General features: G+C 34.7%; 2 protein-coding genes across 13 annotated transcripts in view; both read left to right on the forward strand.

The window, feature by feature from the left end:
- The window catches only part of LOC105113474 (probable plastid-lipid-associated protein 4, chloroplastic), a 5,981-nt gene extending 2,154 nt beyond the window's left edge, over window positions 1-3,827 (forward strand). The window contains exons 1-6 of one of the 12 annotated variants that reach the window (XR_839974.1): window positions 77-483; window positions 924-1,037; window positions 2,583-2,681; window positions 3,051-3,125; window positions 3,331-3,407; window positions 3,677-3,794. Coding sequence is in view for 11 of the 12 variants with exons in the window: in XM_011009656.1 (XP_011007958.1) it covers window positions 142-483; window positions 924-1,037; window positions 2,583-2,681; window positions 3,051-3,125; window positions 3,340-3,407; window positions 3,487-3,580 (792 nt within the window). In the remaining variant the exon portion in view is untranslated. Of the gene's footprint in view, window positions 1-76; window positions 484-923; window positions 1,038-2,582; window positions 2,682-3,050 lie in introns of those variants that run through there. The other 11 variants (XM_011009656.1, XM_011009660.1, XM_011009658.1 and 8 more) reach the window with 11 other exon arrangements.
- A 1,990-nt stretch (window positions 3,828-5,817) lies between these two features.
- On the forward strand, window positions 5,818-12,111 carry LOC105113476 (patatin-like phospholipase domain-containing protein 2). The gene is made up of 7 exons (XM_011009667.1): window positions 5,818-6,496; window positions 7,052-7,195; window positions 8,071-8,143; window positions 10,115-10,220; window positions 10,306-10,402; window positions 11,479-11,574; window positions 11,653-12,111. The coding sequence occupies exons 1-7, from the start codon at window positions 5,894-5,896 to the stop codon at window positions 11,812-11,814; spliced, it is 1,281 nt and encodes a 426-aa protein (XP_011007969.1). The 5' UTR covers window positions 5,818-5,893; the 3' UTR covers window positions 11,815-12,111.
- Window positions 12,112-12,459: the final 348 nt, after the last annotated feature.

Here is a 12,459-nt window from a genome sequence, read left to right on the forward strand (position 1 = left end):
GATTGTCAAATGACACGTTTCGTTTATGCTGTTTATCTTTTCTCCTTCGTCTGTGACCAGAACAAGCGACCTTGAAAACAGAGAAGAGAGACAGCCTTCGGTGCAGCAGAGTAGCGTTCATCTCCACTCGCTCCACCGCTAATGGCCACGTTTTCTTGTTCAGCTAGGCCTACTAAGCTATATGCTGCTCTTCCTCTTCCCCCAGCCAAACATGGCACTTCTCATCATTCTATAATGCTCACATTTCCCTCATCTTCAAAACCCAAAAACAATAATTCTCGCGTAGGCATAGACTTATTATCAAGCTCCAACAACAACCCTGATGATTATTGGGGATATTGGAGGACCAACGTTTCCTTCTTTCAATTTTTTTCAGCCAAAGGTAAAGATGTAAAGAGCCTTAAACAGCAACTTCTTGAGGCAATAGCGCCTCTTGATCGGGGTGCTGTGGCTACCCCTCAGGACCAACAACGCGTTGATGAGGTAATTTAACTTGCTACTTCCACTTCCATGACTGTTAATATTGGAGTAGTATTCATGCTAAACATGGAGCAACATTTTAAGAAGAATCAAGCATAAATAAATACCTGAATTGATATAAAAAAGCATCAAGAAATGAACTCTTCGGTGTTTTTGATGATTTTTTCGAGGAAATTGCATAGGATATGTTATGGCTAAAGTAGATGTAATCATAACACCTATAATATATGGGTTTAAATGATAATCATAATAATAATTAAGGAAAGCCTCTATAATTCAGGTGGGGTTTGCATGGTTTAGCCCAGCATTTGATTTGAGGTTTAGGATTGTCATCAGTTGGTTGGATCATGTGTCCGAAACAGTAGTTTGAGGAGTTCTCTTCATAGCTCATTGGCATTTTATTGTGTGTTTCTGTATTAATATTTTTTCTCTTCTTTGATCAGATTGCTCAGGAACTTGAGGCTGTGAATGATATAAAGGAGCCATTCAAGTCAAATCTTCTGAATGGGAAATGGGAACTTTTATATACAACATCTCAATCAATTCTTAAAACAAAGGTTCGATTTGTGTTTTGTCAACTTAGTCTCTTAGTTGTTTGACTACACAGTTGTGCAAGTTCGTATAATTTCTAAACTATGTATTAATTGCTCTGCACTCTAATGTAATTCCCTGTTACTGAGGTCATAGGTGCTCCTGAGCACTGTATGGTTACATGATATATGCATCTCTGTGTCAAACTTGTGTTGTTGCCTTGTTAGTGGGAAGTGTTGTTAATAACTTTGATGGTCAAATGCTAAGGTTACAAGATTAATTTCATGGGGTCTCTAGGAGTGTAGTTGTCAGGTTTGGCGCCCAGTTTTTCGAACTTGGTATTATATAGCTTATTTTCCAGTGAACTTGCTGGTTTATACATGCAACTTTAGCTTAGAAATTAACAGCAAACGGATTGAAGTCTTGTTTCTCTCTTTATGCTTAATCCTGGAGATCAACATGCATGGTGATGGCGTGGAGAGATTTTCTAGTGTAAGAAACAGTATCAAGCAATTTATTCACCATAAGAGAGATGCAATTCTTCTGTATTATGGTTTGCAGACGACAAAATCATGGTGCTCCGTTAGATACACAAAACAGCAGAATAAAAAGCTGCTGTAATTGTTATTTGAGACTGGAGATGTTATCCTAAGGAGATTCAAGAGCAACTAAAAAATTCCATCAGCTGAAGTGCATATTGAAATGAGGGCAAGCTGACTGTGTTACATAGTCTCTTATCTTATAGTCAATGGCAAGTTTGTCTGTGGTCAGTGGTTGGATTTGGAAAGGCAAAGAACACAAAAAACTGGACTGGCACTTTGTTGACTGTTCTTGATTTCAGCGTAAGAAATATCGGTTCCTATGCTTACAGCAATAGTATACAATCTGATAATGGGAGAGCTGAAATTGAGAGGCATTTTACAACCTGATGCATTTATTCTCCAGGCAGAATTTAGAAGCAAAAAGCCCCATTCAGCTACATGGACTTTTCAAACGGCATAGGAGAAAATATTCTTTAGCAGAATCCATTAACAAGGCTTGTCAATGTCCCGTCTTGATTGTCATGTCAGAGAAAAACGCCTGAAAAAACTACACAGTGGTTGGAGTATGAATATTACTCTGCCCATGGCGGTAGGTAGTTCCTTCTCATTTCACACTGTACGCAGCAAGTTTCTAACTCATTAAGCAATTTTTTGCTTGTAACCAGACCTTCTCTTCAGTTATCAAGCTGCATTATCATATATCTACATATAGCTGGGATACAGGCAGCGATGAGCGTTGGAAAAGCTCTCTCCTCTCTGATTTAACATGGCTGGATTATGTTTTATTAAGGATTGAGCTTCCATTATATTTCTTTTCCATAGTTGTCTTGTGGATAGATCACTGCTCTTCTTTCTTTCTTTCTATCTTTTCCTTATTAGCATAAACTATAATGCTTCTCTCTTCTTGGTGTATGGAGTCATTCCATCTATCTGCAGATCTGGCTATTTCTTCCTGTAATCTTTTCCTTCATTGTTTTCTTCTTGTTTTGCACAAGTTTTAATCTCTTGTGTATGATGCTTGCACAGCAGAGACCAAAGTTATTGAGACCAAATGGAAAAATCTACCAGGCAATTAATGTGGATACTTTAAGGGCTCAAAATTTGGAAACTTGGCCCTTCTTTAACCAGGTACTCCTCATTCTATGCCTACCATATACTCTTTTCGATTTTTGCCGTTCTTACTTGTTATTACTTATAAACTTAAAAGTTTAAGTTATTAGATAAGATTTTAAAAATTATTTTATATAACTCTTTAACATTCCTTTCATATGAAAGTTTTTTAAGGTTGAAACTTGCATTATTGCATAGCTCATCACTGCCTTGTAAAACTCGTGATTATTTAGTCATTGAAATTTTGATACCATATAAAAAATCTATTTCAATCTATAAGATTGAACAGTTAGACGAGGCTTAAGAGAGCCATTTCTGAATTGATTATTTTGCGAGTTTTTCTTTCTTTTCTTAACCCATCAACTAAATTGATCAATGTATCTGCAGGCCACCGCTAATTTGGTGCCTCTAAATACAAGAAGGGTAGCTGTTAAATTTGACTTCTTCAGAATTGCAGGTCTGGTACGTATTTTAGCTCCTGGTATTATCTTGCAATGAGTATGCCCTTATCAATCTTCATGTCATGTCATGCAAGGGCATACTCAAAATGTTCTCTCAGCACTTCTTTTTCGATTCTGACAGAGCATATCGTTAGCCATGTATGAACACAGTTTAAGTTTTTCAATCCTTATGAGTGTTTTCCATGATCTTGACTGATAATGTTAAGACTCTGTAGATACCTATCAAATCACCTGGAAGTGGCCGTGGTCAATTGGAAATCACCTACTTGGATGAGGAGTTGCGGTAAGTGATGCAAAAGCTTTTCTTCTTCAAGCATGATCATATAGTGATCAGATTTCAGATCATTCTTGAACTTAACAAGCATTGCTGGAATCTGTTTTGTGCATGACAGTCCTCAAGAACATGTTTTTTTCAGTTCCCTTTTCTTTTTCTTGTACCAAGTATATATTGAATAAGGGTTCAGCATTGAACATCTGCCTTAGCTTATGCAAGTCTTTTCAACAACCTTGTGCTTCTTGTTGAGCTCTAGACGATGGTCCCTTTGTCTGCAGAATATCAAGGGGTGATAGAGGAAATTTGTTCATTCTGAAAATGGCGGATCCATCTTACAGAGTCCCTCTCTAATGTAATTGTACTGAACCTTGATTGTTAAAGCAAAGTTGTAAGATTGTATAGTGTTTGCCCTATAAAGAAGAGAGCTCGAGTGTCCAGGTGAGCTAGATCATGGTTGTTAAACCGGATTTGGTTTGATGAGTTATACTTAAAAACATTCAATGATTCAAAATTTAACCTAGATTAGGTTTGAGATTAATCTAACGAAAGAGTTGTCCAGTCGTAAAGCATGAATTTTCATGCTTTTCAATCCTAAATAAATACATTCTTGTTTTTTTTTTTTTTTAATTTACGTGGATGTCCGGACTAGTTTGTGTATACTACGACTAATCCCACGGTCTACTGAATAATCTGCAAGTCCAATGAGAATGTAAAGTACTGTGCAAATGACAAGCATGCACAATGAAACTTGAACCCGGATGCAGAGAAAAGGAACAAATCTCTCCCATCGTTGGGCTAACATCTTAAATGCTAAAAGTATTTTTAGGTTAAGTTGTAGTTGATGTTGTTTGGAATTGAGTTCTAAGTAGTATCTTTTACAAGTTAATTTTTTTATTTAAAATTATTTTTTATATATTTTTTATCTATTAAAAATAATTTTTAAAAAAATATTATTTTAATATATTTATAAATATTTTTTTAAAAAAAATAATATTTATCAAACTCTTAAACATATTGATTATTATGGTATCAACTTTGAAATATAAAAATTCATAGTTATTCATTAAAAATTAAAAAATAAAATAAATATCCTATTTTAAAAAAATATAGTCATAGATTTTTTTAATTTGTTTTTTATTTTAAAATATATTAAAATATTTTTTTTATTTTTTAAAAATTATTTTTAAAATCAACCTATTAAAATGATTTAAAATATATTTAAAAATTAATTTTTAATTAAAAAATTTAATTTTTTTGAAAAACAAGTTAGACAAATTTTGGGTTTACCAGTGTATTCTTCAAACTCATTCAAGCAACATGACATGCCATGTTATGCGAATTAGGTACGAGGGAAATTAAAAACTCAACCACGTGTAAATGGCACCGTTATAATGATGATGGTAATCTAACGGAAATAATCCAATTTCCAACAAAAAAAAAATAGTTGGAGAGAGCTCCAATAAAAAATTAAAAGTTTAATTAGTTTTCAAAATATTCAGATAGTGTTTGTTTATGTGATGAGGTTAATATTTTGTTTTAAATTATAAATTTAAAAATATTTAATTGATTAATATTCACTATAATTTTATATGAGTACAGTTAGTTTTGTTTGTCAAAATGCTTTTTATTGTAAAAACATTAAATTTAATGTTTTTAGGTAATTTTTGATGATTTTGATTAGCTAATTATTTTGATATATTTTAAATTAAAAAATATATTTTAAAAATTTATTATGCATTACATTACTAAATACACACAAAAACTTAATTAAAAAATTATATTTTTAAAATCTATATTTATATTTTGAAAAGCATTTATATATATATATATATATATTTTAAATTATAACAATAAATACAAACACAATACTATTGGCCAAGACAATTAGGCAAGGAAGCCATTAGGTAAAGTAAAAATCATAACTTTGAAGTGTTATTTAAGAATTAGGTTTTAAATTTATTTTTAATAATTACAAGTTTGAATTTTTTTAAAATTAATTGAAGGTTTATATAATTATTAATTTTAAAATTTATAAAATTAGTTAAGATGTTTATAAACTGAATTATCTCAAAAATTTATATTAATAATTAAAAAAAAACCACAAATGATTAGGATTGACTCGAACTCTTACCCTGTATTAATTTCCCTTTCATGGCCTTTCATTGTCACTAAACACATGAAAAAAAACAACAACAAAAACAAAACCCTTTCTCTCTCCCTTCGGCAAAACCCCACCACGGACAGACAACACAATTTATTTATTTTATTTTTTTAATAATTCTATATCATATTAATATATTAATATCAAACATAAATTTTAAAAAATAAAATAAAATATTATTTTAATATATTTTTAAATACAAACCAGTAAAAAAAAAAAAAAATACTACTCCCTCTCTCATGATCGAAAACAACCGCTTCACAAAAAAACAAAACAAAATCTAAGCAGCGCGGCCGCCAACGTTAAGTTCTACGAAGACAAAATGTAGTAAGAGATGGGATGGTTTTTCTCTTCGAAACCAGGAAGACAACCACCAAAGTATTCTTCAATGGCTCCACCTCCTCCCTCCCTCTCTTCTCTTCTCCCCCACTCTCATTCTTTCCTTCCTCCCCAAAACCCTCATCTCACCCACCGTTACGTGCCCTCTCCCCGCCCCTCTCACTCTTTATCTTTCACCACGAGATTTTCTCCCGACAACAAGCTAAACGAAGACAAGATCACGTACCCGCCACCGCCACCGCCCCCGCAGCAGGAGAAGAAATCGTTTGCTGTTGCCACCGGTGAGCTTTTCTTGGGAATTGCGTCAAGGGTTTTGAGGAGCAGGAATAAGAATAGTTATAATAACGATAAAGTTTCTGGGCTGTCTTTGCTTGAGAAATCTGATGATGGGAATGTGGATTATGAGGAGAGGATTGGGGCTGTGATGGAGGATGAGGTTGAGCCTGTGGTTATATGGGAACAAAGAGTTAAAGATATTGAAGCGGAGAAAGAACGGCCTGTTGTTACGAGTCCTGGTTTTTGTTTCTCTGCTGCTGGTTTGTTGTTTCCTTATCATCTGGGAGTTGCTCACTTGCTTATTGAAAAGGGTTATATCAAGGTCCCTTTTCTCTCTCTCTTTGTTTTTCGATTTCTTTGTCGGTTTGATAGAGTACCGTGTGCGTTCGTTCTCTTTTTGTTAGAATTTGTTTTGTGTCTGTGTGGTGTTACTTAATCATGTTTTGGATTTTCTTACTTGATTTTCATAATTTTTCATGTTGGTTTTGTTTTGCACTTCTTTTTTTTCATTGGAATTAGAAACGTTTGTGACCTCGACTGGTTCTTGGTTCTTGTCATGGATATTGTTTAGAAACTGCTAATTTGATCAATCCATGTATTGTATTTACATAATTAAAATTTTAAATTAGATTGCACTGTCGTCCAAGATGTTCTCGTATTTGAAATTTGTGCATCATGCAAGAAATAGACAAGCAGTGGAAAGCAAAAATGAATCCACTTCTCTTCATGTCCTCGTATATGATTTTTCTTTTCTGCTGTATTTAGGTTGTTTAGTCAAACTGAGGATCGATAATTCTAATCTTTAGCTTAAGCCTCTGTTTCTTTCTTTCGTTTTTCTCTTTCCATTTAAAGATTAATTTTCTTATGTTCTAAACAGGAAACCACACCATTGGCTGGTTCCTCTGCTGGTGCTATAGTGTGTGCTGTGATTGCCTCTGGGGCTGGTATGCAGGAGGCTCTAACAGCTACCAAAGTGCTGGCTGAAGATTGTCGGCTAAGAGGGACTGCCTTTCGGCTTGGGGTATGTTTCTACTCCAATACTTTAGTACGGTTATCAGAGCTTGCATGCAATTTTTCTTAACTTACCAACAGTTAATATCTGAATTGGATTGTAGCATTTAATCTTTAAGATTTGCTGTGTCTGCCTTCCATTCTAAAGAATTTTCACAGCCAGTGACTTATGCTTTTAATGCCATTCGGCTATGAGTCCACATGTCAATACCTGAGTTAATCCTTCTAGTGTTTTGACCTTCATCATATCCCATTTTGAGGGCTGTGTAACCATGCATTGTACACTATAAAGTTGCCTTTACAGTTTGAAGTAATTGTTTTTATGAGATGAAACAAATGGGAAGGAATTTCTAGAAAATGGAAGGCATATGAATAAGAGATATTAATTCAAGCAACTAGTTAACAATGTCTGAAGAACCTCTGCGGGCCATGAAATATCATGCTTGCAAATAAAGTTATGCTCTTTTACTGCTTTTATTGCTGTGCACCGTGCTGTCTCATATGATCCCTGATCATCATTTGCTGAAAGTAGTGATCATTTGCATAGCTAAGACTGAGCAGGATGCTTTTGCAGATGCTGATTCTAAACTTGCAATAACAGCATGCTTTTCTCACTACTTTGAAACAATTTGTCATGCAATGTAAAATACCATCAAGGGCAAGTTTCTTAAGTAAGTAGCTTTAAGGGAATGTTTGTAATGTAGAAAGAATAAACATGATATTGGGTGTTTAGTGTGAGATTTTGGCCATTATGCAACTTTATGCTAGCTCTGTGAACAGTAAACCTTGTGCAAATTAATAAACAAGCTAGGATTTCCTATATGTTTCTGCTACAATTTGTCTTGCAATGTGAAATAACCATTGATTGTACTTTCTTTTCCATAGGCTGTTCTGCGGGATATTCTTGAAAAGTTTCTGCCAGATGATGTTCATGTTAGGTGCAACGGGAGGGTTCGAGGTGAGAACAATTGTCTTTCCTCCACCCTTATGATTTTTAGTAGTGCTCTGAGTTAGAAGGTGCTTCCTAGTAGAAAATATTTCATTTTATGCAAATATATGTCTAGTTGCTTTAGAATGGTATAAAGAATTGGTGCAATTACTCAGGCAAAAAGACACCATGAATGAAATTATGCAGAGATTTTTTTTTTTGTGTGTGTGCTGGGTATTCCAAATAGGTTGTGTGCTGATAATTTAATGCTGTAGGCCACCATTCTCTGCTGCGATTTGGATAATCCAGTTAGGACTATGACCTTGGCTTATGAATTGATAAATCTATGCTGCTATAGATGTTGTATGTTCTAAGTTGTGTCCATTCCAAGGCTTGCCTGGGTTGATGTTCACCTCAATCCTCACATTGGTCACATGCCTTTTTTGGGTCGTGGCCGGTACAATATATTGAAGATGAAGCAAAGGAGAGTACTATGAGTTTAAGTTTTGGAGATTCATAAAATATGACATGGGGAGAAATCACATGGCCTAAGGCACTTGTTTTTTATTTAATCTGTTTGTACTCTTCTCATGTAATGTAGGTGTATCACATAACCATGGTGAGATTGAATTACCCAAAAAGTCAAACCCAAGATTTACAGCTTGTAAATGCGGGTGTTATTTTTCTGAATTGTTATATGGGAGCTAGGGTTGCACACAATGGGATAGAGATGAAAGAACAGAGGAAGGAGAATCAGGAAATACTAACAGAACTCAAACTTTGTGGCAGGTGATTATGCCAAGACATGCATGGGGAGAACTGAGCAGGAGTGATAGTAGAGTGGTTCTTAGTTTAAATGTGCAGTGGATGACACAGTTGAGATTGGAGCCTTTTTTAGTGGTCTGAGCAGAAAAATTGAGGTTTTCCAGTAATGTGGTGAAGAATGATCTGGATATGGACCAATAGGACGATGACAAGTGGTCTTGATTTAATCAAATATTAGAATGTGACATGTAGCATGGATGACGTGGTTGAGATTGGAGCCTTTTTTAGTGGGATATGGATGTGTAAGCCTTCTTCCTGAATCCTAATCCTATTGAACCAAGCCAATTCTTCCAAAGATGTCCCACTGATCTCTGACCAACTTTAGTAACCTGTCACAAATCCTCTAAAGAATCCTATTGGCCACCTGGAAACAGAAATAACAAATAATAGGAGTATTTATCTGACGACATGTATAAAAAAATATTTATATACCGGCACACCTCAAATAAAAACTGTTTGGTTTAGCTGTTGGCTTTAGCTTAACTGGTAAAAGGCCTGTTGCATTGCCTTTTGATGTTTGATTCTTACCAAGCATAAAAAAAGAAAAAAGAAATATGCAGATAGGTCAGTGTTACTTCTCAGGCTGTTGGGAGTCTATATGGTGCTCCAATCTATTTAAGATTTGATTTTGGCTGAGCCATGCTTCATTCTGGTTAGTTTTAGGATAGTTAATAATTGTGCTTGTAGGAGCTATATTTCATTTGTGTGCTCATGAGTTTTGGGAAAATGTTGGCCTTCTGCTTGTGTGGATAAGGGAATTGGTATTTCCTTGTTTTCAAGACATTTTGTTGATTTTGTAATTTGTTGTTATTTAGGAATTTTATATTTTAATATCTTTTAAGTATGATTTTGTTATTACTATAAGTTATTATTTGGTTAAAATATAATTGCAATTTTATCTTCTGCATAAGCGCACACATATTTTGTATTTTGAGTTTTGATTAATGAGGTGAATTTGATCTTGTTTGAGATGGATTCCTCTTTTTCTATGTGGATTGGATTCAAGGAACCTCCAAGTGGACGTATACTGTCGATTTTACTTTCTCATACGGGTTATATGCCAGTTATGATTGGTCATAAATTCCCATATGCACTAATTTTCTTTCTTTTGTGTCTTGCTTTTCGTTGTTGTTATAATATTGACACCACTCAATTGTTTATGCTCTTCTGCTACAGTCGCTGTTACTCAGATCCTGTGGAGGCCTAGGGGTTTGCTAGTGGATCAGTTTGACTCCAAGGAAGATCTCATAAATGCAGTTGTGACTTCTTCCTTCATTCCAGGGTGAATAATTAATATGCTATTTGATGACAATATTTGTCATGTGAGTTCATTTAATGGCGTTGAACTAAAGTGAAATTCAGTGCAGATATCTTGCACCAAGGCCTGCCACGATGTTCCGGAATCGACTTTGTATTGATGGTGGTTTGACATTGTTTATGCCACCAACATCTGCTGCTCAGACGGTATGTGGAAAAATCTGTCGAAACCTTATCAATTGTTGCTTGGCTGCAAATAGTCCTTGCTTACTTTTCATGTGTCATAATTGAGTTAAGGAAGTTTTGATGATGATCCCTTTGTCAGTACACAACTTTTTTGTAAATGAAAGTGCAGCTATTGCTGATGCGTACTTTTCTTAGAATATATTTCTGAAGAGTACTTGTTAAGATGAGATAGAAGCAATATTTTTCTTCTTAACTCTTCGAGAGTAAAATGAGCTAGGATAGTTTATGCATGCCAAATTCAGTAGTCTGCTCTGGACACAGCTTGATGTCAAGAGCTTGCACCTTCCGCTCTTCACCTCACACAATCTGCATCCTTGACATCTTTGATTTGGGTGTAGCTTCTAATTTCCATTCTATATATTTCCAAATAGGCTCTAGAGCTTGCCCCATCCTATCTTTAGCATGCTTTTCGCCTCATATAATTCTGCTAATTTTGTCATCTTTACTGAATGCGGCGTTGAATTGCCATTCAATAAATTTAGGCAGGGCATGGAATTTTAGGGTTCCAGGACTCATTGTTTATTGAAATCAGATCTTTTCAACAATTTATGAAACACTATATTGTTGTGTTTCTACATCATGGCATCTTGCATGGGTCTTTACTGGGGTTAATGGTTCTGTGCATCCTGCAGCCTGATATATTGGAGGAACTGAAACTCCGCAAAACCTCTGTGGTTTTAAATTGCGTCCTGGTCTTGTTCGTGATTGCAGATTACAGCCTATCAATGCATTAACTGTCATGGCCACAATCGTCATGAAATATTGGCAACTCTTAACAAAATTTTAATATGAAAAGTGTTCAGTAATGTGAAAAATAATGGCAGATGACAGCCTAAAATGGCATTTAACAACGAACAACGGCCAACAGTTATGTAATAGCCATTGTTTAAAACAATGATAACCTGATCAATGGTTTTTTCAACACCCAAGGGTGGTTTGTACAAGTACCTTGTTTCATTTTGTAAAAGTTGTGACTAATTGCTATGTGAATGGGCTATCTTTCTGGATGGTATGATTGTTCACATGCTACCATGCAGGTTCGTGTTTGTGCTTTCTCGGCCAGCGGTTTGGGACTGCAAGGGATCGGGATTAGTCCAGATTGCAATCCTGAAAATAGGGCTACCCCAAGAGAGGTAAGTGCAGCACTAGGATTTATGTCTCTTTCATTTTTTTAATAAGCCAATAAACATCTTTGTTGTCAACTATTCCAGCTTTTCAACTGGGCATTAGAGCCAGCAGAAGATCATATTCTTGACAGGCTTTTCGAGCTCGGATATTTAGATGCTGCTGTTTGGGCTGAGGAGAACCCAGTTCAGAATGTAGTTCAAGATGACAGTCCCTCGGTTGAAAATGGCTCTAGTAGCTCACAATAAGGCTCACCACCCAGTTTCCATTTCAAGGATGCACTGGTGACCATGTTAATTTCGTTTATGCCATTTTCCGATGGCTGGTCAACCAGGTGTTCATTCATTTTCTTACACGTCAATAATGCTCGATGTAGGGAACAGAAAATGTTCTTGTTCTTCAACTATATGTTATGCTGTAAAGTAAAATTGTTGACTAATTGCAAGGTATATTGGAAGGAAAATAGCAACAGAAGAAAAGCAAAAGTGCGTAATTTGATAGAGCAAAACAAGATCAGAATATTATATGCCAATCTTTTCTGCCTGCAACTTTTGTTTTCTGTTTATTCCCCCCTGAAAGTATCCAATTCAGGATCTTTGTTACCATACCAGTTTGTTCAGGTTCTACAGTTATACTATAGAAATACATTGGGGGTTTGAAAGAGTGTTAATAGTTGTTTTTTAAAATGCTTTTTATTTTAAAATATATTAAAATATTTTTTAAAATTATTTTTGACATAACAAATTAAAATAATATGAAAATATAAAAAAAACATTAATTTAAAATAAAAAATAAAAACTTTTAATTTTTTTTAAAAACATTTTTCAACTATAGTCTTAAATACAACACATTGTTATAGTTATTAAATTCAGTTTTACCCGACTTGACAAATC

This window comes from Populus euphratica, unplaced genomic scaffold, assembly GCF_000495115.2.
Source record: "Populus euphratica unplaced genomic scaffold, PopEup_1.0 scaffold425.1, whole genome shotgun sequence".
In the NCBI taxonomy this organism is placed as follows: Eukaryota; Viridiplantae; Streptophyta; class Magnoliopsida; order Malpighiales; family Salicaceae; genus Populus; species Populus euphratica.